Raw genomic sequence first — 26,600 nt, forward strand, 5'->3', positions numbered from 1 at the left:
GTTAGAATGATCTAGACATGTAATGTGAATGATGGGGGTGTTGTAGATCAGTTGTGGCATACTTCCCCCCACCCCCAGAATGCATGAAGTGCAAACCTGAAAGTTCAAGGCAGATGATACAACAATAGCACGTTCAGCGAATAGACACAAAGCATAGCATTGCAGCAAGTACTTATGCTGGCAATTACATTTAAAACCATGTGTGCTGCAAGGAGATTGCAACCCCCACTGGATCTTAATAAACTAGGCTGAAGTGGGAAAATCCACAAGAAAAGTACATAGTATACTATAGAACATAATTTATATATATCAGAATGTAAATCTGATGTATAAAAGTTAATGAACATGCAATCAAACTTTGGAAAATCTACTCCATTTAAAACAAATTAATACTGGTACAAAACATTGGGCCTTCTTGGTAGCTGCCCAAAATTTGTTACAACGTCAATGATTCGGCATTCCCTTGCACCCTCTTTCTGTCTCGTACCGTGGACTGACTGAAAGTCTTGAGGTGACGAAATGTTCTAAATAAGCGCTGAACAGTACATATTGTCAATGTGAAGTCAATCCTGAAGGCCTCAGCAATAGGTGGGTAGAATTTGACAAATGAGCAAGCATCTGACTACGAAGGGCGATTAACCCTCGTTACTGATTTAGAAGTAGTGACATAGACATCTTCGTACACATACTAAATAAAATATGAACCTATAAAGGCAACAGCATTTTTGTTTAAATTCATGTTTAACATCCAGACCATCTTTAAATATAAGCTGTAAAACTTCGTAAAACCATTTTATATAAGCCTGTTTTTACTTCAAAGAAACAAAAAAGTAAATACATAAATAAATAATTTCAGGTATAACTTGCAATTAATTAAAATAAACATTTCATATTTTAGGCAATGAAATGCCTCAAAAACATGTCATTCACACTTCAAATTTAAAAAATTTCCCCAGACTTCCTTTCACTACTCTCAGATCATACAAAACTCCACATCCCTGAAATTAATTCTGCCAGCATCCACGTGTAAAACTTTAATCTCTTTGTAATGATTTTTATTCAATAAACGTAATTACACAATAACAAGGTAAAAGAAAAGCTATTAATACATTAAAGCAGATCTAGTATCAAATTATTTTTTTAATCGGTTTTACATCGCACCGATTTGAGAGGTCTAATGGCGACACTGGGATAGGACAGAGCAGGGACTGGGAAGGAAGTGTCCATGGACTTAACAAGGAACAGCGTGGTGTGAAAATGGGAAGTCACGGAAAACCATCTCCAGGGCTGTTTCTAAAATATAAATTTCAACTTTAAATGTAAATTTCAAACGTCTAATGTAAATTTCAAACAAGCCAAAGGAACTTAGCCGAAATCAGGGAATAGAGAGCGAGCTACTCTCTCGTGTTCCATATCTACTTGATTTTGAGGCGACTATAATTTTGTAACCTTTTTTCAGTTTGTAATCTTTGTAACTTAAATATTTTCTCCATCTAGTCACCTCAGTAGTATAGGCTTAGCTTCTGTAACTTCAGGCCATAAGCCCAAATAGGGTTTTAAACTTTTCATTTCAATTTTCAAGGAGCGCAAGTGTCCTCCTCCTCACCATTTTGACTTTTGGGCCAGTTGTTGTTTTTCACAAAGGCCTGGTGGAATGGGTACTTGATACCCCTGTTAAACTCTATTTCATTCCTTTTATGTCAGACTGTTGAACATATAAGACAGTGAATACTGCTTGAATTTGTAAAATGTAGGTTGTGCCTTTGTTAGGCCTGGACGTTTCTGGAAATAGGTTCCTAAGTGTAAATTTTATAGAGCACAGATTAATGTAAAGGTGTTAATGTAAATATTGAATGGTGCCTTTGAAAGGCGTAATGTGTAATGTTTGGAGAGCAGTCTCCTAGGTAATTTTCCTGGAGCAAAGGTGCTCTTGTCATTTATTGTATTACTTCTATATCTCATTATTGTACCTGAAATCATGATTTCGCTTAGCGAATTGTTTGTTAAAATTTAACATCTGAAAAGAAACCAAAAATAGCAGAGAATGAAATATAGCTCTAATTGTAAAGTTTTAAATTAATCTTCTGATTGTCTTATATCGACCCATTCATGCCCGACGGTCAGGTTCGAGCACCATAGCGGTCAGCCAGAAGAGGTTAATCTAGAAAAGATTAACAAATACAAACCAACTATCCCTTACTACAAATCCAAATACCACCTTCAGGAAATTGAAATAATAGGGATAATGGTCGGAGCACGCGGTACCATACCTCGTCACTTCGACGCCACATGGAAGCGCTTCCAACTCCCAATGAAGCTCATCCCGGAAATCGCGACCCTCGTCCTCCGAGCCTCCATCAAGATCATAAGGCACCACCTCTACAGCTAATTTTGAATGTTCTTTTATTAATACATATGTACATAAAATTGATATGTTTTACCTTGTTCTTAGCGGCAGCCTGTAAATACAGGAGGTCTTTCCAAAATAAATGGAAATTATATATAATAATGAGAAGAACAAGAAGATCATATTCTCTTTAGAGCAGATATGCCATTATTCACATAGTGTCAACCTCCACTCATTGTTGTCTTACAAATGGTATAGCGAGAGAACCGACTTTCATGCTATGGGCACGAGCTTGAGTGAAAGCCACCATTGGCCATTTTGGACAATGCTGAAGTAAGCAACAGCTACGAGGTAGTGGCAGAATTTCAAGCTAGATTCAGATGTGGATTCAGCTCAAAGATTTTCCGCAACAGACGATTTGGTGAAGGTGCCAACCCAAAAATTTAATAAGTAAGAAATTATCACTGGCACTGAAATGCTGACAGATGGAAGAAGAAAATATAAACACAGACGTAGAAGAACCAGAATTGTCAGCTTCTGAAGCATTTACAATGAAACATAAGAGCTTCAGCTTACACGGCCAGTGTTTCAATGAACACAGAATAAATTATTTCTCATTCCCATGACATGAGCAACCTTTCAAACAGTTCAACTGTCATCAAGCTTGTACCGACAGGATGGGAAAAATAAAACTGGCACCACTGATGTTGATGTAGTGCTGTACTCAATTTAACAAACTGTCAGACTGCGTAGCTGTTCTGCCTGAGGGACAGCAGCAATAGTGTTTTCAATATTCTGCTGTAGCTCTTCCGGTGTGTGAGGATTACTGGAGTACACCTGACCCTTCAATCTGCCTCACAGGGAGAGAGATCAGGCAATCGAGGTGGCCAGTTGATTGCACTGCCTCTGCTGATTGTCCTCTCCTCACTGAACACCTCATGTACTAGTGACAAGGTTATCAAGGCCGTGTGTAAGGAATACTGGAGTACACATGACCCTTCAATTTGCCCCACAGCGGGAGAGATCAGGCAATTGAGGTGGCCAGTTGATTGCACTGCCTCTGCTGATTGTCCTCTCCTCACTGAACACCTCATGTACTAGTGACAAGATTATCAAGGCCGTGTGTAAGAAATACTGGAGTACACATGACCCTTCAATTTGCCCCACAGCGGGAGAGATCAGGCAACTGAGGTGACCAGGTGATTGCACTGCCTCTGCTGATCGTCCTCTCCTCACTGAACACCTCATGTACTTGTGACAAGGTTATCAAGGCGGTGTGTGAGGATTACTGGAGTACACCTGACCCTCCAACTTGCTCCACAGCAGGAGAGATCAGGCAATTGAGGTGGCCAGTTGATTGCACTGTCTCTGCTGATTGTCCTTTCCTCAACGAACACTTCATGTACTTGTGACAAGGTTATCAAGGCGGTGTGTGAGGATTACTGGAGTATACCTGACCCTTCAATTTGCCACACTGCAGGAGAGATCAGGCAATGGAGGTGGCCAGTTGATTGCACGGCCTCTGCTGATTGCCCTCTCCTCACCGAACGCCTCATGTACTTGTGACAAGGTTGTCAAGGCGGTGTGTGAGGAATACTGGAGTTCACATGACCCTTCAATTTGCCCCACAGCGAGAGAGATCAGGCAATCGAGGTGGCCAGTTGATTGCACTGCCTCTGCTGATTGTCCTCTCCTCACCATATGCCTCATCTCCGTCTTGCTGAAAATATCCATGCAGTAGTTTATCTTCTGTGAATTGATCCACATGTGGATTAAAACAGAGTCTGGACATACCAGTTTATGCAACGGCTTTTCGATGTACCAATGGGGATTTTCTGATGCATAATGGCGACATACTCAGGACAGAGCTTGCAGGAAATGTGCATGCACAGACATGTGACACCGGGCAAGTTGGCCGTGCGGTTAGGGGCGCACAGCTGTAAGCTTGCATCCGGGAGATAGTGGGTTCAAACCCCACTGTCAGCAGCCCTGAAGATGGTTTTCCGTGGTTTCACATTTTCACACCAGATTGTACCTTAATCAACGCCATAGCCACTTCCTTCCCACTCCTCACACTTTCCTATCCCATCGTCGCCAAAAGACCTACCTGTGTCGGTGTGACATACGGCAAATTCTATTAAAAAAAGACATGTGACAGCAACCAATTGGTTCTCAATCACAAAGAATGGGTACCGTCCACCTAATCAATGCTTTATTATGCCTTCATTAGATTTAGTAATGTTTTTAAATTGTATATTAAGTTAGCTTTTGATCTCATGACCAGCTGAGGATGACCTCTGTGAAGGTCGAAACCAGTACTGCATAGTAACAAGACATAATAAAGTATTGATTAGGTGGGTGGTACCCATTCTTTGTGATTGTGAATATCAAGTATCAATATGGACATGAAACTGATAGATTACCAATTGGTTCATCAAAATCGCGGCTTCCAGCATTTCCTGTGATGGGCAGTTCTCCAATTCATGAACAAGTGTCAATTCTGCATCAGTCTTATGAATATTTTCTGGGTCCCTTTTAAATTGTCCACCCAGTATAAACTTTTAACTTATTATAAAGAACTTGGTTTTGTCAAATTCTTTAACATTAACATGGGCAATTTCTCTGGTCCATACATCAGTGGTAGAGTGTCAGCCTCCAGATCCTGGCAGAGGTAGTCAGATTTTTGAAGAGCAGACAAAAGTCCATTCAACATTCCATGTCATATGACGTCGGCATGTAAAAGGTCTCTGATGACACATTTGGTGTTCACCTGGCGAAATTCATTAAAACTAAGCCACAGACACCCAAGAGAGATTCGGTTTACCCTGCCATCTCGTAGGTCAAAAGTAAAACGGAATGTCAAAATAGACGAGTAGGCAAATTTGGCGTCAAATTAAAATGCCCGGACATGGTAGCTGACACTAGACGATAGATTAAGGAAATTAGAGAGGATATGGAAGAACTAGAAATAACTCTGGATGATTTGCAAAACGAAACAAAAAATTTAAACTGAAAAACATAAAACAAATAAGATTGAAACCAAAAACAGACAAACGACATACAATGATAAGGGTCTTTACAGAAGAGGAACAAATGAAAAGCTACTGGGCAATTCAGAAAGAAAAATGATCGAAGAAGATGACCAGAAAATGACTGACTTAAATGGTCCAATGAGGTCGTAAAAGCAGAATAATAAATAATATTATTATTACTAAACCACTGTTCAACTGAGGTTAGGTTGAATGGAGAATCCCACCTTCCAATACTTTTTATACAACACAAACAAGTACTGGAAGGTGGGATTCTTCATTCAACCTAACCTTAGTTGAGTTGATGCCAATACGGGACAAAAAATGAGATTAGTAAGTTGAAACTATTGTTCTGCTATAAATGTAAAAGTTTTATATGCAAATACTTGAAGGAAGGCCGGTCTCATTTACATTAACCATTTGGGATCCTGTGTCAGACTCTGTACTAATATGCAGTTAAAGTTGTATGTTGCACCTGGTTAGTTTTCACATAATTTGCAGGAAAATGGCAGACATATTATCGTGCTTGTTTACATCTGCATGAGCTGTATTGTATTTTATTCAGTGACTTATCTGACATGTATTATATCTTGGGGCAGCCATCAGCCTGAAATTTGTCAGGCTATTCTTTTCTATGCTGGACCAGGTTTTTATAGACTTCTTCAGCTTAAGGGGAATATCTTGGCTATGGAATCTATGAGAATGCTACGCTCTCAGCACCCCCACTTTTTTCCGAGTTGCTGAGAACAAGAACCAGATCGCCCTGATGACAGCCGACATCCAATGAAGATACGGTACAAGAAGAAGAAAAAGGAGAATTTTTATACCAACTCGACACAAACCTTGCAAAGTACTGATCGAGCTACCAAAAAAAAAAATTATAACAGCTGGTTTTGAAGGACAGAATACTGGAATAATCTGGAGACCCAACATGCATGGAAATAAATTTGAACTGAATTTCAAACCTTCTGCTCGCTTGTGAAGAAGAAGATATTTACACGTGAAGAGAGTGTTACATTCGGGTGCTTTTGTGTAGCAATGTTGTGTCAACTTCTAAGAAGCATAGTGCTGGTGACTGTAGTTCTTTTGCTTGCTGCTCTATTTTAAAATAAACGATTGGACAATTTCTTTAAAATGTAATTCTGTGTTTCTACTAAACTTGGTAGTTAGCTCATATCCTCCACAGGTATGTACATACCAAATTGTTTAACCATTTTTGTGCTCATTAAATATTTATTCAAGAATTACACTTTGATTTTTTTCTTATTTTCATGTAATGCAAGTTCTTTATCATTCGAGATAGCATTAGCCACAATTTGTTTGAATTACTGGGGCTCTACTGTACGTATAAAATTTGTTTGTAATTTCCAAGCAAAATAATATGAAAATAAGCTTGCCATGAGTAGGTATGACCATAAATAAATTTACTTACATCTTTGATGATCATTTTCTTAATTTCATCTCTATAAATTCCTTCTGAGAAGTACTGTGATTCAAGTAAGTTCCAGTTAATTGAGCCACTCATCACTCCCTGTACGAAAGAGAATAATAGAAATTACAACACAATACTATCCACAAAAACCCTCAACCTGCACTAGTTCTTTTAAAATATTACTCACCTGGGTAAAGACAGCCGAGGCTGTGGACCAGGAAAGGCAGGGGACCAAGACAAGTGGTTTGGGCCAATTTGTTGCTGCAAGTGATGCCATCTGACAATGAAATACAACTTTTAGGGACAAGAACTTTACACAAATCCCTGCTGAAGAGTAAACTGCAGAAAAACAACTAAATCTATCAAACCATGCCTTGGTGGAAGAACAAAGGGGAACATCCACAAAGTTATGCCTGAACCTTCCAGGCCTTATTTTATTTCCAACAAGTAGATTTCGTAAAGACTAGGTAAGCAGCAAATAGGGAATCTGCCACTGGGGTGATGGCCTTAAATGCAGATCAATACTGATATATATTTATTTTAATTTTATATTTTTATGGCCTAAATTCGACCACTCTAGTCAATTATACAAAGGATTTCTTGATTTCCTATCAGCCCAATATTTTTTCATGGGCAAGAAATCAAAATTGTTGATAAACTTAAGTATTTAGGAGAAATCATAACTTATCATATTAATGAGAAACCAGCTTGGCATAACAAATAAATTAAACAAAGCAAGTTGTATTACCAAGACTACATACAATAAAAAAGCTTTATAGATAGCAGCAAAATTATGACATTATAAAACAGTCACACAGCCAGAAATAACTTATGTTAGTGAAACCATTTTTAAAACTACTAATACAGCTGAAACAGTCAAAATACTTAAGACAGAAAGAAGAATAATTAGAACATGCATAAATAAACAGTACCAAGTTAATGGACAATGGAGAATAGCATCAAATAAAACAGTTTATAAGGAAATTGAACCAGTATTAAGCATGATTAGGAAGAAAGACATATATCACTCTTTGGACATCTTATCAGAATACCGGACACCAGAATTAGCAGAAGAATAATTGAAAAATTATGGAATAGCAAGACCAAGATTAAATTGATAATGGAAATTAAGGAGGATATTAAAGAACTACAAACAACAATAGACGATCTAAAACAAAACAGAAAAAATTAAGATACTTCAAGTCACACATACTAGGCTACAGACTAAGATCAATAAAAGGTCTAATTGGAGGGTATTTTGAACAGAACAAAGAAAGGTGATATATATAAAACATATTTTTAATGAAGTTTCCTGAAGAAATTATAGGGGGTAGATTTCACTGACCTTTATAACACATCCATTTTCACATATAAATTACCCTGATTAGCATCAGTGCCTTTTCATAACCACTTATTACTATGTATCTCTAAAAGTTTAATTACATCTGAGATATGCACCTGTTATACATTACATAACATATAAAGTCTTACCTCCTGGTCAATGTCGAATCAAATTTGAAAGCTATCGTTCACTTATTCTTTTACTTTCATCGAGACCTGATAGGAACTATGTTACCAAACTAGAAGCTCAGCAGTCCATGAATATGTACAATGCAATTGTATGGGGCAGAAGTACAGGACTCTGAAGAAGGCAATAAATAGTTCTGAAAAATAATGGCAGGGCTACCAGAATGGCACAGCTAACAGTGGACTTAGAATTCTATGCTGAGGTATATGTATAAAAACAGAGTTAAGAAAAATAAAATATTGGCTAAGATTAAAGAGGAGAAGCAAGAGGGAATGGTATGGACATGTAAAATGAATTCCTGGCATAAGAACACCACGTGCATGCCTAGAGAGAAGGGTTGAAGGAAGAAGGCCAGTGGGAAGACCTACGAAGAGATGACTACACCAGCTGAGAGAAGACGTGAAAAGAAGAGGAGAGAATTAGGAGTCGGTGGTGAGAGAGGAGGCATTTTTGGACAGACAACAATGGCAAAGACTTATTCAACACCACCCTACCAGGCATACTGGATGATGATGATGATGATGATGATGATGATGATGATGATGAAAAGGATATTAGGAGGAGGAAGAGGAGGAGGAGAAGGATAATATTATTATTAGAATAACTGAATTCGCTTCACTGTCAGGCGAGACCTTCAAACTACAAAGGTCATGTAAGGATAGATACCTAATTGAAACTTATGATGTGCATGTTACGGTTGTAAGACTTTGTGCTGACAACACTAACACAAACTTTGGCAGAATAGATAGGCATGGGAAAAATAAAGTATGGTACAGACTACAAGCTAATTTTGGTAACAAACTAATTGGTATTGGTTGCAACACATATATCTGATGCAACTGTTTACAAACCACCATGAATTATCTTCCATATGACATAGAAAGTTGTGTGGTGAAAGTGTAAAAGGTTTTGTACAATGACACTGATCATGTGGAAGAACTAATAAAATTTGGTATTTCTACCTGGTGCAAAAAGGACCACAATAACAATTAACCAGTATACATGTTACCAAAAATATGCAAACAGGAGATAACAAGAGCAAGGCAGAGCCTATGTATTGAAGGACAAATTTTTAGGTTTTAAAAATACCATCACTTCTTTGGAAGTAACAATGAATAATTTGCTCAATTTAGAACAATTATAGGCTTCCTTCAGATGAAACTGCAAGGGTAAATTCAGCAAAACCCAAAGGTTTTAAATTCCTTTCAGAACTTGCCACAAAAATCTTAAATTATTTTCCTGAAACAACTTAACATATTACTTTCCAGACCACTGAAAGGGGATACAACAGCTTAACACTATGAAAGAGGTGCAATATATTAAACTTGCTGCTGGATCAATTAATACAAACATCCTAAGGTAAGCATTGAAAGGAAACATTACAAGAATTGGCCAAGATACGTCTTCTTAAATTTAGACAAAGATCAACTTGATACGGCAAGATAATACAGGTTTAGTAGAAACCGATAAGGACAAAGAAGAAGCACCTAACGCAGAGTTAGCACTGCAATGAGAATGAGCTAAGGGGATAATTTCATCATAGAAAAGATTACTTCACACAGAACCCAGTAGATTTGAAAACAAAATTAAGCCCTTGTTGCAAGGCAGAGGAAAGTAAGTCTCTTAACACCAACAGATGTAAAGTGGGCTGTATATGACAAGCCAGGAGGCATGACTGAATTTAAGTTCAGTGAAGGTCCAAGGAGAGCAGAGATTTCGTACTCTTTCCCCTAGATCACGGCTGGCACAAAGATGTCCCTTGTGCTGACAGGCATACATTCAGGAAAGCACAGAAGTCTATTTTGCCAGCATGGTCTCTCCCCTCTTCCTAGCTGCTGGATCATGACTCGATTTTGAGGCTGTGCTTCAGGGCTTATTTAGCACAATATTAGAGGTTGGAGAAGGGAGAGGAGGGTAAGATAATACTTTCACTGCACCCATCAGTGAGGAATGGAATGTTCTTAAACTATCTGGACACAGACCATGTGCTGATTAACGATGAGGTGATGTCACGGCGAAAAGTAAGTTGTGAGTCAGCTGATTAGTTTGCTTGGAATGGCGGTGAATTACAGTATGTAAAATATGGTTCAGAGCAATGCAAATTTCATAGTGGAGTTGGAGATTGCTGGTGGATGAACGATGAGTAGATGCCTCTAAACCATATATGAGAAATGGTATGAAGTAGGTGTGGTACATGGTTATTTTAGCTTTTTGTGGTATTTTGCAGTCCCAAAGTAAGTTTATCACTTGATTATAAAAGTTTAACCCTCTTGCATTCAGCGTGCTGGTCTATCGCCGCGAGAGGTTATAGCGAGAATGCTCACAGCGCTGATACATCGGCTCTGTCCTATTTAGGGATTTTGGTCATTTGTGTGGCTGTTAAATGGTAACAGATGATCATGACAGTAACTTAAAACGCTGAATTTGCATTTTACTCAACAGATATATCCATCAGCCCTACGAAATATTTCTATTTTCAACATGTGAAATTTGCTGACTATGAATGTTTATGTCGTGGTTGTTCGAAGTTGTTATTGTGTGGATCTGTTTTTGGCTGGATTATGAATACAACAATTTTATCTTGCTATCAGTTTAGTTTAGAGTTTATTTCGTTTCTTTGGTATATCGTGTGTTTGCGTACTTCACAAACTATAATTATACATCTTCTCATTACTCTGTTGTTGCACGTGCTTGCGCCATCTTTTTCTCGTAATGGCTGGGTCATGTTCAAGGCCGAATGATTCCGATATCCATGAATTTTCAGATGATTTAAACAGTAATAGTGACTTTTTTGTCGAAAGCGATTCCCGCTTTGTGGGAAGTGACGGACCATGAAGAACCTGAGATCGATTACAGTTAAGTGTACAGAGAATAACTCTGTGCCATACTTCATGAGTGAATTGCAGCACACACATCATATTGATATCAAATTATTCAGAAATAAATGTTCTCTCTTTCAGGTTTAAGAGTAAAGAAAAAAGATGCAATAATGTCTGATCTTTCTGTCATTGAAAACCATTATTCATTTTTCAAAAATTATTGTCAAAGTTTCAGCTTAACAAATAATAATATGCCTAAGGTATATTCATTTCTGAAATGCCCATAATTTCCTATATTATTGTGTCTATTTTTTTTTAATATGTATAAAACTGTTAACATGTTGATTTTTGTAATTTGGTTGCAAAATCACAAAAATTAGTTTGAGCTGCTTCGAGCAAACCCCTGCATATACGCTGAGTGCAAGAGGGTTAATGCTTTCAGTGTCCTGATGAATATTTTTCGCTTGACAGTGTTGTCTTTTGAGATTGTGCTTCCAAGGTACTTCAAACGAGAAATTGATAATTTGGTTCCTTCCAAAAAGTGGTTTGTGTCTGTTCCTTCTCTGTTGATGGTCATTTTACTCGTCTTCAGCTCAAATTTATTGAACATATTGTTTAATTCAGTCAATTTTTTGTTTGTGTATAGTAAATATGGTACATTTGACTAAATACTGATGATCGGGAAACACCTATTAGAGTATAAATATGAACTGATGGATCTTATAAATAAAATATTTCTTACTGCAAGTGCAGGATATTTGTACGTAGTCAATTCAGAATACTGAAGTTAAAACATAATGCAGTCTGTATGTATTTGTCTCTCCTGGACATGACAGAGGAGTCTAAAAGAAAGAGAAAAAAGGAACTATGAGTATGCTAAAAACCACGAAAGAAAAAACGAAATAATGATATCAATTTGGGTGCGTAAAAATACAGTTAAGTACTCTCCACCAACCCAGTCAACTTGGCTCCACTAAGCAAATGAACTTACACTGGACCGACAGCTGTTCGGTTTAACCTCTATCAAGTCCAGGAGATGCAAACACATTCGTACAGACTGCATAACAGCCAGGAATTAATTGAGATGACATCGTATGCGCTAAAAGTTCGTGGAATTTATGTCAAATTGCATAATGGAACTTTTAAAACAGTAAGGAGGACAGATAGGAAAGATACATAAAGGATAAACAAGAGCACAAAAAAAAAAAAAAGCAATATCATGTTATTACAAGATATTAGAATCATTCCATATTGACGGTTTAATTAAAAGTATCCTCCTATTCAATACATAACATAATTCCGTCATTAGACGGAGTAATAAAATTCAAACATGTTTAGACTCGTTTGAGCCATCTTCAGTGAAATACGGGGGGTTAAAGTAATTTACATAATACAAGCTTAAAATGTGCCAAACACATAATGAAGGAACAAATGAGAAACAAAAGACACATGACGGAAATAAAAACAATATACAATATTTACATCATTAGAATGGAGCAATAAATATCTTGTTGAGACAAATTCAGTGAAAAAAGGGTTAATACAAAACATAATTGAATCTAAAAAGTGTGTTAAACCTAAGAAGAAAAGAAATGAAAAACAAATAATACAGACGGAAATGAACAATGAGTGCTTATAGTGAGGTTGCTGACCTCTTAGTCTAAAAATTTTCAGTTTGATAACAATTCAAAAACAGGACAAAATCACAGTGTTGAAAATCCAGGCAGACAGTCTTTGTAGAAACACCATCACCACGAATGGCTAGGAGGGGAGCAAAAAAGCTTGAGAAACCAAGTTTGAGAGGAGACAACGTGCCAGGTGAAATGTATGTGACAAATGATGGAAAAACATAGATGAATTTAAAATTTTAGAATAGCAGCAATCTCAATTTAACGGTCCCGTTCAATGGTTGTTTCCAATGACGGCTAGGTGTGCTTGCCTTATTTTAAAAAGGGTGGCGACAAAATTGAGAAGCTGTGTTAGAGAAGATAACAGGTTCATGGTAAACTGTAAGTGACTATAGTGGAAGCCGTCAATGAAGTTCCAATCTGTAACGGAAAAAATGAAGTTGTGTGAGAAACTTGGCTGATAAGTAAAAAGTGTAAAATGGGTGTGAAGAAACTTTAAAACTACGGTACTTAAAAGGTGGTTTGTCCTCTTGACACGGCCTGGCCTTCTCAAAGTTAACGGTCCCGTTCGTACGATCGTGCCTACTGTTGGCTCAGCTGTTATTGCGAGGATGGGGGGAGCGGAGGGGGAAGGGCGGGGCAGGGCTGGTGGTGAGTTGGAGATATGGAGGCGGGGTTTGTTTTTATGAAAGAAGTTCTGACAAATATGGAATGAATGTTTCAAGAAGAATGTCCTTTTTGTTTTGTTGATTTCATTTAAATTGTGAGAGGGGTTCATAAACTGATCTAAATTGATGTGGATGCTCTCAAGAACGTTGAGCAAGGTGCCTTTTTGCTCATAATGCAAGATCTTAAGATCTTTATCTACTGATGTGTATTTGTGGCTGGATGCTTTATGATGTTCACTCATAGCTGAAAAACTATTATATTTGAGAGCGTTGCAATGTTTGGCGTATCTTATGACAAAATTGCAGCCTGACTGACCTCTATAGCTGGAATTACAGAATTGGAATCTTACATTGTAAACTCCGGACTTCAAATATCTATTATTAATGTTATTACTGTTATTGTTGAGAGTGTGTGGATTAAAAATGAGTTTGCAGTTGGTGTGGGAGGTTCTAAATGCTATTTCAATGTTGTGTTTTTTTTTAATATTAGAAATTTGGTACATGCTACTATTATTGAGAGTGAAAGTTGAACATTTTTTATTATGAGCGGAATCTTTTTCTGCGGTAGTGTTGGACCTGCTCTTGTATGTATTGATGATTCTGCTGATGAAGGTTCTACTGGAACCGTTGTGTTCTGCAATATTGTAAATAGTATTAACTTCTTTTTTGTAATTCTTGGGACATAAAGAAACGGTTAATGCTCTGAGGACCATGCTATTGTAAGCTGCTTTCTTATGTATGTCTGGGTGCACAGAAGTTTGTTGGATGGTACTGATGGTGTGGGTGGGTTTCCTGTATATATTAAAGGATAAAGTGTTGTTGCTGTTGCGCATAATGGTTAAGTCCAGGTAATTAAGGGCATTATTGTTTCCTGACTCTATGGTGAATTTTATATGTGGGTCAATGGAGTTGAGAAATTGAAGTACTGTGTTGCTGTTAGTAACACTGGAATCTCAAATAACAAACGTGTCATCTAGATAGCGTGTCCAGTGTTGAATGCCGTTAATCTTACCATTGATGTGAGAATGTTCTAAATGATCAATGTAAATATCCGCAAGGATCCCTGAAACTGGTGACCCCATGGGAAGACCTATCTGTTGGCAAAAGACATTACTGAAAGTGAAGACACTGTTATTCAATGTAAACTTCAGAATCCAAATAAATTCATCTATTTCGCCTATACTTAAATTGCTGAATCTGGAAATATTTTTCTTAATCAACTGTACGGTGTTGTTAACGGGCACATTAGCATACATGTTAGTACTATCAAATTAATTACGCGTGTGGTTTTTGGATAAATTAAAGCGTTTGATTTTATTGCAAAATTCTATGGAATTCTTTACTGATGTACTGGCTTGAAAACTGTGACATGAATTAAAGCTACCCTAAATAATTGGACATATTTATTGTGTATGGGGAGTTTATCTCCAATTATGTCCGGCTCCATGGCTAAATGGTTAGCGTGCTGGCCTTTGGTCACAGGGGTCCCGGGTTTGATTCCCGGCAGGGTCGGGAATTTTAACCTTAATTGGTTAATTTCGCTGGCACGGGAGCTGGGTGTATGCGTCGTCTTCATCATCATTTCATCCTCATCACGACACGCAGGTCGCCTACGGGTGTCAAATCAAAAAGACCTGCATTTGGCAAGCCGAACTTGCCCTCGGACACTCCCGGCACTAAAAGCCATACGCCATTTCATTTCATCTCCAATTATCATCCATTGTTTGAATTGCCATTAATTTGCGTGGCCGAACTATGCCTATTTAAATGTGTAATCTGCAATTATTACGTCAATAGCTTCGATCTTTCTCATTCGCTCAATAAGCAAATCAATTGTGCGCGTGTGCACAGATCTCTCTTGAACTAGGCGCTGTACTGCTACTCCTTCGCCGCGAAGCGAGTCGTGTAGTTGCCGTGAGCCATGATGGACGCTACTACTCGGGTCTGTTGGAAGACAGTTTGGAAGGCGGTCGGAATGGAGTTAGATACTCCCGGCTAGACTAAATTGTGACTGAGGCCATGCCTTAATACTTTTTAAATTTGGTTGAGTTCTCCTAGTGATAATAATTTTATACTTTAGTGATTTTTGTTTCTACATGTGAGCGTCTTCATCAGCGCCTGTAGTGCAAGCAGGCATATTACCGCTAAAATGCCAACGCTGTAAGTGTGTGATAATGGATTACATTAAATTGGATATGAAACCACCAGCATGTAAGTAAATATTCATTCAATACTGTTGTGGGAGATCATCTACTTCAGTGGATTTATTTGGAAGAAACATTAATTACAACCGTCGTCATGGAATTTTCAACAACATTGACTAGTCTGTCTACGAGCCAACTTTCGTAACGAAATTGAATTTTACGCCTATCTTGAGTTTTCGCCAATATTGTGAAAATTGAATCAAGACTCTCTATCCGGTATTTGAAAATTTAGTAACCGACTAAAAAACTAAATCAGTATTGTAAAAAATTTTTGTGTAAGAGAAATGTCATTTAATTACGAGGTAAATTGGAAACGCGCGGTGTGAGCATATGTATTTATGTAATTCTAAATTTTGATATTAATGTACGTGTTTGGTTTTCTCCTCCATATATGGTGTGTATTATTATTATTATTATTATTATTATTAATTTTCTTTCTTGGAGTGTTTTTCTTTCCATCTATTTTCCCGATCTTGTAATGTGTCTCACATTGTCGTGATTCCAAGGCCACCTCGTATTTAAATTTATAAGGACCATCTCGATCTGCTGTAAAATTATTACTCATACGAAATGTCAAAACTAATTATTTAAACTTATCATTCATGTAATAAAATTATTATTATTTTCGGTAATTCCTCGCTCGTAGAAGTGAAAATTATTTGCCAGTTCTTAAATTCGATGGTGATCAACGCTCACATATCTTATTCCCACCTGTATTTGCTTTCATTCTTATCTTTGTTGCGTCACTAGTCTACGTACCTCTTATCTGGTGGACACTAATTTTTTTGGGCAGCCCTTGCCTATTATTAATAAGACAGATAGCTTGGCTCAGTAGGCGCAAGCTGACCTTTGCGTGTGTTGTCGTTCTGTTTACATTGTGGAACATACCGTAATTTTTTTTCTCCCCTTGTAATATATTGGTTCGGGGAAAATTTTTCTGTTAATTGCTAATTAACATTTGGTTCATTTATTAATTTATTGTGTAATATTGCTACTGAATCTGACATATTTTGGGTTTGTGTGTATTGGTCAGAGAGTTGGTAACTGTCTATAGATTGACTTAAGGAAGGTTGAAATCTTGTTTAACCAGGTTCATAGTTACTGGCCAGAATTTTAATTACAAAGGTACCGTATACCTTAAAACTTAAAATTTAATATCTGTTCATAATAAACATTTACAAGCATGTAAAACCTCTTCTGTATTATAGTTTAAGCAACTGATTTAACTTAGTATAATTTAGTGATTTAATAATTTATTTATTTATTTATTTTATTGGTTCCTTAATTTATTTAATTTTTAAAGGTGGGAACCTTTCACTGTAAATGATTATGAATTTCATTTATGTATTTATTTATTTATTTATTCAGTAATTATTTTGAAAGCAAGTTTGATTTATCCTTTCATTTATTTTTCAAAGAAAAATGTAATTATAAATACTATGAATTTTTATTTATTATTTAACTAAACTTTTATTTACATTTTAATTTCATCTCTTATTTGGTAGTTAGCGATATTGACCTGGAAACCCCTCAAGTAGTATTTAAGATCCAGTCCTTTATTCCTTAATTTTCTGGGCCCTCCACGTTGAATGTTTTATACTGCTGCCACCAAGGTAAGTAATTTTGTGTCTTGTGTTGATATTGCCATTTCGTGTGTGTTCATTGTTGTCTACGTACCATGGGCATTGCAAAAACGATAGTGTGATTTGAGGAATTTGTCAATGAACCGAGATACCTCATAAGTCGGACTATTTCTGAAATTGATAATGGGTCTTTTGGGGATGTCGGCTTTATGGATCTTGGGTAGCACTTTTGCTGTGGGAAGCTTCAGATTCATAGTAATCATTTCAGATTTTTCAAGGTCATTAAACAAAAACGAAACTTTCTTAAAAATGGTTTTTAGGTCTCTTTGTATTTTATTAGTTGGATCTTTTTTAGAGATTATGAAGTTGTTCTCTGTGAAAAACGTTTGTGCTTTATTGATATAGTCACGTTTGTCCATGATTATGCTAGCGTTCTGTTTGTTGGCTTTTGTTATTATTAGGTCATTGTGTTTGACTTTTTTCTTCCTTTAGCTAAGAGTTCTCTGTTGGGTTTAATGGTTTGTTGTTGATTAAGGATAGAAGATAGCTTGCGTTTTACTTCATATTTGACCTCTTCTTGTATGTTTATGGGTAATTTATTAATAGCTAATTCCGATTCAGTTATGGTGGAAATTAAATTATCACGGTTAGAAGGATTACCCCAATTGTGTTTAGGTCCCTTGCTCAGCACATCAAGATTGATTTTACTTATGTTTACTACAGGTTGCCGGCCCCGTGGTGCAGGGGTAGCGTGCCTGCCTCTTACCCGGAGGCCCCGGATTCGATTCCTGGCTAGGTCAGGGATTTTTACCTGGACCTGAGGGCTGGTTCGAGGTCCACTCAGCCTACGTGATTAAAATTGAGGAGGTATCTCATGGTGAGATAGCAGCCCCGGTCTAGAAAGCTGAGAATGAAGGCCAAGAGGAATCGCCATGCTGATCACACGACACCTCGTAATCTGCAGGCCTTCGGGCTGAGCAGCAGTCACTTGGTAGGCCAAGGCACTTCATTGGCTGCAGTGCCATGGGGTTTAGTTTTTTTGCTTGTTTTTACTACAGGTTGGTGAAAATCATTTGGCTTATTGTTGTTTGGGGTGTTATGTTTGCTAAGTGTTGTTTTTGAAAGAGCATTCCATTTTTTGTCCAGTGTGTTTTGTTTCTTTAACAAAGTATAATTAAGTTTGTTAGTGACATGTAATTGAAAGGACGTCCATTCAAGGGGGCAAAGGAGAGTGGAAACTTCTACATGAGTTTCAGATAGTTTGTGGTTCAGTAGAGATTTCTTTTTATGGAAAAATTTGTTTTCATCTTTAATCCAAATTGTATTGGTTTTAAGCTGAGTCACGTGAGTTTTTGTTGTGTTCCTATGAATTCTCTTGGTGAATTTTAAAAATTTTGAGGTTAAGTTATTGATCAAGCATTTTTTCAAAAAACATAAGTCTTGCCCTAATTTGGCAACCTTTATTTTGAGATTGCAGTAAAGGTTAGCTTTCTTGCCTGCCTGGATGGCATTTCCATTACAGGATATTAGAATCATTCCGTATTGACAGTTTTCACTTTACAAAGGAAACAAATTAAAAGTATCCTTCTATTCAATACATAATTCGATCATTAGATGGAGTAATAAAATTCAAACATGTTTCGACTCGTTTGAGCCATCTTCAGTGAAATAAGGGGAGTTAAAGTAATTTACATAATACAAGCTAACATTGTGCTAAACACATAATGAAGGAACAAATGAGAAACTAAAGACACATGATGGAAATAAAAACAATACAATATACAATATTTACATCATTAGCAATAAATATCTTGTTGAGACAAATTCAATGAAAATAGAGTTAATATAAAACATAATTGAATCTAAAAAGGACAAAATGGCTATTCTGCTGCTATTCTAAAATTTTAAATTCATCGGCAGTTTTCCATCACTTGTCACATACATTTCACCTGGCATGTTGTCTCCTCTCAAACTTGGTTTCTCAAGCTTTTGCGCTCTCCTCCTAGCCATTCGTGGTGATGGTGTTTCTACAAAAACAGACTGTCAAGCCTGAATTTTCAACACTGTGATTTTGTCCTGTTTTTGAATTGTTATCAAACTGAAAATTTTTAAACTAAGAGGTCAGCAACCTCACTATAAGCACTTCTTGTTCATTTCTGTCTGTGTCATTAGTTTTTCAATTTCTTTTTCTTCTTAGTTTTTTGCTTTACATCGTACCGACACAGATACATCTTATGGCGATGATGGAACGGGAAAATTCTAGGAGTGGGAAGGAAGCAGCCGTGGCCTTAATTAAGGTACAGCCCCAGCATTTGACTGGTGTGAAAATGGGAAACCACGGAAAACCATCTTCAGGGCTGCTGATAGTGGGGTTCGAACCTACTATCTCCCGAATACTGGATACCGGCCGCACTTAAGCGACTGCAGCTATCGAGCTTGGTCTTCTTAGGTTTAACACAGTTTTTAGATTCAATTATGTTTTATATTAACCCTCTTTTCACTGAATTTGTCTCAATGAGATATTTATTGCTACATTCTAATGATGTAAATATGGTATATTGTTTTTATTTCCGTCATGTCTCTTGTGTTTCTCATTTGTTCCTTTATTATGTGTTTAGCACATTTTTAGCTTGTATTATGTAATTTACTTTAACCCCCTTTATTTCACTGAAGATGGCTCAAACGAGTCGAAAAATGTTCGAATTTTATTACGCTGTCTAATGACGGAATTATGCTATGTATTGAATGGGAGGATACTTTTAATTTGTTTCCTTTGTAAAGTAATATTATGTTATTGTCATGTTCTGATTATTATGCATGGGACTGTAGTAGGTCTTACTAATGCTGCAAAATGTACTAAAAATTAAAGTATCATATACTTACATGCCCACCCATAGACATGCCCGTGATCCCCAAAGGTCCAAATCCTGATCTCTCACACCAATGGAACAGTGCAAGCGATTCAAGTATTAGACAGCCACCCATCACAAAGATGTCCGTTACATTGTGGAGACTAGAACGTCTGGAATATACATACAGAGCTAATCATTTGTTGAAAGGGGAAAAAGGAAGCTAAGATATTGAACAAGGCTAGTTTTTATATCTACTGCATTTGAATTACAATTTTGTCCATTCACTTAAAATGTCTGCCTCACACTTAATTTTTATCTTGAACTGGACATACAAAAGTCGAAAGTAGATTCAGTTCTATTTTTGTTTGTTGGTTTGTTTGTAACATTACGAAAAATGAACATATTACTCGAGGCTCATTATTTAAGTTCAGAGATAGCCAGGGTTGTGCACTAGGATATCCTGTACCTACAATATCACCAAAGCAGATAAGGGGAATGTGACGATTATTATGCATAAAAATGATTACATTCATAAGACTAAACAATTTTTCGATAATCAAAACTTTTTATTGATCAAGAAAGACCCAACGCAAGCTTTACAACGCCAATTAAAGCAAACATTAAAGAATACTTCATTCCTCTTTACCGAACAGGAGAAGCAAAAACTAGTAAATATGAACCCGGGCCTTCCAACAGCAAGAGCACTCCCCAAGATTCACAAGACCAGGGTTCCCATTCAACCCATAATAAACTACAGACCTAGTCCTCAATATAAATTAGCTAAGTTCATTCAGAAATTCCTTAAACAACACTATAAATTTAAGGCAAACAAATCCATTAAGAACTCTATAGAACTGGTTAATAAATTAAGCAATTTCAAATTACAAGACCACCATACCTTACATTCATTTGATATTGTCAACATGTTTCCGAGTATTAGTACTAATACGTTGATTCCTATTGTTTTTAAGAATCTAAGATCCTACAGTCAGCTAAGTGAACTTGAAATACAAGATTTCATGAAATTGGTTAAGTTACTTGTAAACAATAACTACTTCGTCTTTGACAAGGTCATTTATAAACAGGATGGATTGGCAATGGGATCTCCGGCCTCGGGAATCTTGGTGGAGATTTATCTGGATTCTTTGGAAACATACATGATGGAGAACGAAAAAGTTTTTGACAATATTCTATTTTGGTCTAGATTTGTGGACGATACAATAGTAATTTTGGATGAACGTGTTAGAGACGCAAAGGCTACTCTAGAGGTACTTAATAACATTGACCCACAGATTAAGTTTACGTTTGAGTCAGAAAGTAATAAATCAATTAATTTTCTTGACCTAAAAATCAACAGATCGGGTTCTTCTTTTGCATATAGTATTTTTAGAAAGCCTACACAAATGGCAGTCACTATTAGACAGGACTCAGAACACCCACAGAGTCAAAAAAGCTCTACATACAATAGTTTAGTAGAACGGGCTTATAAGATCCCTATGACAAAAGCTAATTTGAATAAGGAACTCAATACAATACATTCAATAGCTAAGGTTAATGGTATTAATGACTGCTTTATTGAACGTATTATTAACAAGTTCAGATACCACTTACAAACCACTTTGGTCAAGGAGAAACCCAATCATAAGGCATCCACAACTTTTACTTATAATAAAGATATATATAGGTTTACTAATGTTTTTAAGAAACATAATGTGAAGGTTTCGTTTCGTACTGATAATAATAATAATAATACAGTTGTATTGCACAATTCAACTTCCGTTAATAGATCGAACCCATTTACCAAATCGGGAGTATAATTATAGATTTAAATGTAACGACTGTGGGTGCACATATCTAGGTCAAACAGGACGAAGTATTAAAATTAGATACACGGAACATACCAATGCAATAAAATATAACAGATTTTCCGCGGTAGGCCAGCATGTACATGATCTAAAACATAAATCCACATCTATAGAACAGGACATTGAGATTTTGGAGAACTTAGGAAAAGGAGGTTTGCTGGATGTTACGGAGGGCTGCTATATACACCTGGATCAGTATTTTAATCCAAACCTTAATTTTAATGAAATTTCCAAAAAATCAAATATTCTTTTTGATTTCCTTATTGAGTTTTTTAAAAATGTATACATCCCGGACAATAAGACGGTGTTTCATATTATGCGCAATAGCTTTAATTGTTGCCTTTTACGATCACGCTCTCCGGAGCTCCAACAGGTTGCCGCCCCTCAGTTGCTCCTCCCTCTTTCCCCTAGTTTCCCTCTTCGGCCCAAACCAACCTTGGATACTTGATCGCTAACACAACACGGCTCGCTAAGCTACTCGGTACTTCGCAAGGACAACGATCTTTTGAGGTGAGTCACATAAATGTTTGCGTTATAAGATGTAAATTTCATATTCCTGCCTTTTCAGTTAAATGATAGTTTACTAGATTCCTATTATTTCAGGTCTGCATTGAACTGGGAATGAGATAATTGTTAACAACTTAAAGATTTTATTGAAATATTTTAATACGATTCTACATCACGGTTTAAGAACTGTTAAAACTGAGCTAATATTTCTTTAAGAAGATTGTGTTTTCAGTGGTTGTTCTTGTTAAACCCACGTTAATTTATAAGGAAGCAAACCAACTTACATCAGACCTCGCAACTTAAAGTTTAATACTCGCAAGTCTCAGATAATATGGACTTTGAAACAATATAATTGTAACACGGTTTTTAGATCATCAATATGTTTTTTAAAATTTGATGTGACGTAGATAAACTTATGTGTTTGCCAATGTTTCCAAAAATGTATATCAGCTGATGACGACGCAAAATAAGGCGTTGAAACTAGTTCTGATAAAATATATGTTGTAATTTCATCTTAACAACATTTTAATGTATTGAATAAGGTGGATACAAATTTTAATAAATTGTAATCTTGGTTCAATACGGACGAATAATGAAATTTATTAACAGCTGATGTATCAGGTTGGTTGAGTCTGATACACCTATTATGTTCCTTAATGCGAGTACATATCCAGCACCAACTCACGGCGGGTTTACACGGGTAGAGTAGCGAGGCGAGTAGAGTAGTTAGTAGAGTAGCCACGTTACTCTACTCTACCGCTGTCTGGTAGAGTTGACACTCGTATCGTTCATACGGGAGTAGAGTCATACAGTAGAGTAGAGTACAGCAGTAGCACCATGTCAAGACGTAAGCACATCGTAAGGAAGTGTTTAAAGACATTTACAAACATATTACTGCAAGAGGTTAGTGAAGCGTTAGAAGAAGAAGTAAATGAGGAAAAAAGGGAATGGGTAAGAGGCTGGCTTAGTAGGAGAGATACACTCGGGGCATCGGCATTAATTCTGAGAGAACTTGGCAATTTGGAGAAATATGGGGGGACAAACTCGACACAGTTGGCCAAGAACATGAGGGATCGTCTCAGGAATCATTTTGTTAATGAAGGAGCAGTTCCCTGGCAGTACAAGCATGTATTTTAACCCAGGAACACAAACGATTGAATTGTTATGACTTTATTCATTATTGTACAGAAAGTAACGACAGTGTAATCATCCCCTCAAGATTTTACTAGTCTTCGTCTGTAAATACTGTAGTGGTGATTTCTAAGATAAAACTATATGAACGAGCTCCAGTCTAATTATAAATCATAATTCTGGCAAAGGTTTTTGTTCCATGGTGAAGGGGTGAGGTACTCCTTTCCCCAGTTAGACTGTAGTGATGTTTCTATTTCCTTTTTTTTTTTTTTTTTTTTTTTTTTTTTTTTTTTTTTTTTTTTTTTTTTTTTTTTTTTCCAGCCAACCTAAATCTTATCCGAATGAAATTTTACAGAATTTATTTCAAAAGTTATAGAAAGAATACCCATTGGCCATCAGTGTGTCGTCTCAGAACCCACGAGTCTCAAAACTCACGAGTATCAAAATTCACGAATTCTAAGAAGAGGATTAGCAAGAATAGGTTTCTCTATCTGGGCCAGTCTCAAACCTCACGAGCAGGACCAGTTCTTCTTTGAATGGATATGTGCCCACCCTACTAGTGATGATATAATCGGATATTTTTTAAAAATCAAATAGCTTCCATCCGGTTATTTAAATAATGGAATAAATAATCAAATTAATTTCAAATATCATTCAGTTATATCGCGTAGAATAATCGGTTGCGTCATGAATATATTTTTCGGTGTGTGTCGGATGGATAATCGATTGAATTATGTGAATAGATGAAAAATAGAAATACGCCTCTTTTTTTGCAATCCATGAAGTCCAATGCTGAAGACGGCACAAACACTCAGTTCCCGAGCCATAGGAATTAACAAATGAAAGTGAAAATCCCGGCCAGGAGTCGAACCTGGGACTCCCTGGACCCATTGGACCACAGACCAGGATGCTAACCATGTATCCATACATCCGGACGACATAAAATTAAAGTAGGTATATTGCCTGCTGCTAGTTAAAATAAATTTTCAGTTGGTAGTAATTACCGGGGCTTAGTTCTATTATGAGGCCAGAAGACGGCATTTACTTATATAAGAAACTTTATTTTACCGATATTAAATATTACGACTGTTAATTCACTCATTTAGTTTCATTAGAGATTAATTTGGTCATGAATCTCATCGCAGAGAAATTAAATTACTTATCTCCATTCCCTTCAGAAAGTGGGCGAGTATGATGAACGGTCTCTGATACGCTTTCCGAAAATAATATGAACTCATGCTCCACACGTATGACTGAGTCATGTACTCCCAGATGCCTTACTTAGCATAGATTAATATACTACATCACGCCCCCACGCGATTACACGATACGCAATGTTATATACTTGTAGTATTGACTACTTGGCTCACCAAATTTATAAAATCATAAGTTAAAATGTGTCAGAATTTTATCTGAAATATAGCGAAGTAGCCAATCGCTATCTTTGACGTTCTGTTGCTATATGACTTAAAAAAGACTCCACAGCGCTGATGTTGATGATATTTTATGATGGTGGTTCTTTCCCCAGCCAAGAAAATGTGGAAAGGTTCATTAAAAATCAATAAGTGTTGAAAACAATGAAGGAAAAGGTGGTGGTGGTGATTACTGTTTTAAGAGGGAGTGCAACTGGGCAGCCATCCTCTATTAATACTAATCAGAGGGAAAAAAATGGAAGGTGGCCCATACTTCGAGAAAATGAAGGTTTCGGGCAAAGAAAGACAAGGGCCTTTTCTAAAAAATGTAAGTACCCCTGGGGCCCCTTTTAGTCACCTCTTACGATAGGCAGAGGATACTGTGGATGTTACTCTGCCACCCCAACACACAGGGGAAAATAATGGTCGATGAATGACACAGAGGTGTATTATTATTATTATTATTATTATTATTATTATTATTATTATTATCATCAAAACATTTTTCTGTGGTCTTAAAGGTAATATAACGTATTTTTCCTTTTGATATAAATTTAATGTTAATGGTATTGTGGCCTCAGGAGAGGCCTGGTCAGTGAGTCACCGCTCACCTCACCCCTCCTGCCGTCATCGCAGGCACCTGCTATCCGGAGTCGTGGATTTTGAGACTCATTGGAATATTAATTTAGCTATTAGTTTGCAGTCGTGAGTTTTGATACCATTTGCTACTAATTTTTGCACGTGAGTTTTGAGACGAAACCGGCCATACGTACACTGTAAATTACGCTGGCGTAGGCGTAATTTGCAGTAGCTTCTTCACCATAAATATCCCAATTACTGACCTTTTTTTTTTTTTTGTTCTTTTTGTTCGTTGCTTGTACGGCCCAAGTGTAGAGCTTAAGCTTCTAGATCTGACACTGTACTGTAAACAATAATTATTTTGGATATTTCAAACAACATATGGAAACTATTCAATTTGTTGGGGAAATTATTGTTATTGCTGAAAATTAACGGCAGTGGCAAGTGATATGTAGAAGATCCCTATGTATGTTATTAATATGATTAATGTACACAGTCCTGCACCATTGTATTGCCTAACTTAAACATGTCGAGACACATGATGAACACGCTGTGTAACATTGAAACTTGAGAAATCTTCATATTAAGTGAAAATCCAGCTGACACTTGTTTATATTTTATGTTGCATCTTCAAGTGTAGATGTCTGCGGCACCACCTCCAGACTTCTTGGATCTTCGTATTTTCATGAGTATTTGATTGTATGTACATCGTAATTTTTTTATTTTCTGTTTCAGTTCCGTTAACCCAAAACCCTCTTTACCCATTTTCGCAATCAAGTCCTCTTCCGCCGCCCGTCTCATATTCTTATTTCTATAAGTAACGCTGTTTATGTTCCATAAACATTCTTTTTCGCTGCAGAGCTCCACAAATTTGCAAGTTTCTTCTTCCGTCCACTTCATTTTGCCGCCAAATAAACGCTCGACGTAATACCACCGCATGTACACACATGCAAATACAGCAGTCGAATGACACGTCAGCTGAAAAATCGAACGTCCTCGGACTTCTCCGCCAGCTC

General features: G+C 36.8%; 1 protein-coding gene across 1 annotated transcript in view; it reads right to left on the bottom strand.

The window, feature by feature from the left end:
• Positions 1 to 26,600, bottom strand: part of LOC136867462 (protein ABHD18) — a 114,086-nt gene that overhangs the window by 58,857 nt on the left and 28,629 nt on the right. The window contains exons 5-7 of the mRNA XM_067144669.2: positions 20,122 to 20,260; positions 6,996 to 7,085; positions 6,809 to 6,907 (exon numbers count right to left, since the gene is read on the bottom strand). Coding sequence (XP_067000770.1) covers positions 6,809 to 6,907; positions 6,996 to 7,085; positions 20,122 to 20,260 — 328 coding nt within the window. The remainder of the gene's footprint in view (positions 1 to 6,808; positions 6,908 to 6,995; positions 7,086 to 20,121; positions 20,261 to 26,600) is intronic.

Source organism: Anabrus simplex, chromosome 3 (genome assembly GCF_040414725.1).
Source record: "Anabrus simplex isolate iqAnaSimp1 chromosome 3, ASM4041472v1, whole genome shotgun sequence".
Classification (NCBI taxonomy): Eukaryota; Metazoa; Arthropoda; class Insecta; order Orthoptera; family Tettigoniidae; genus Anabrus; species Anabrus simplex.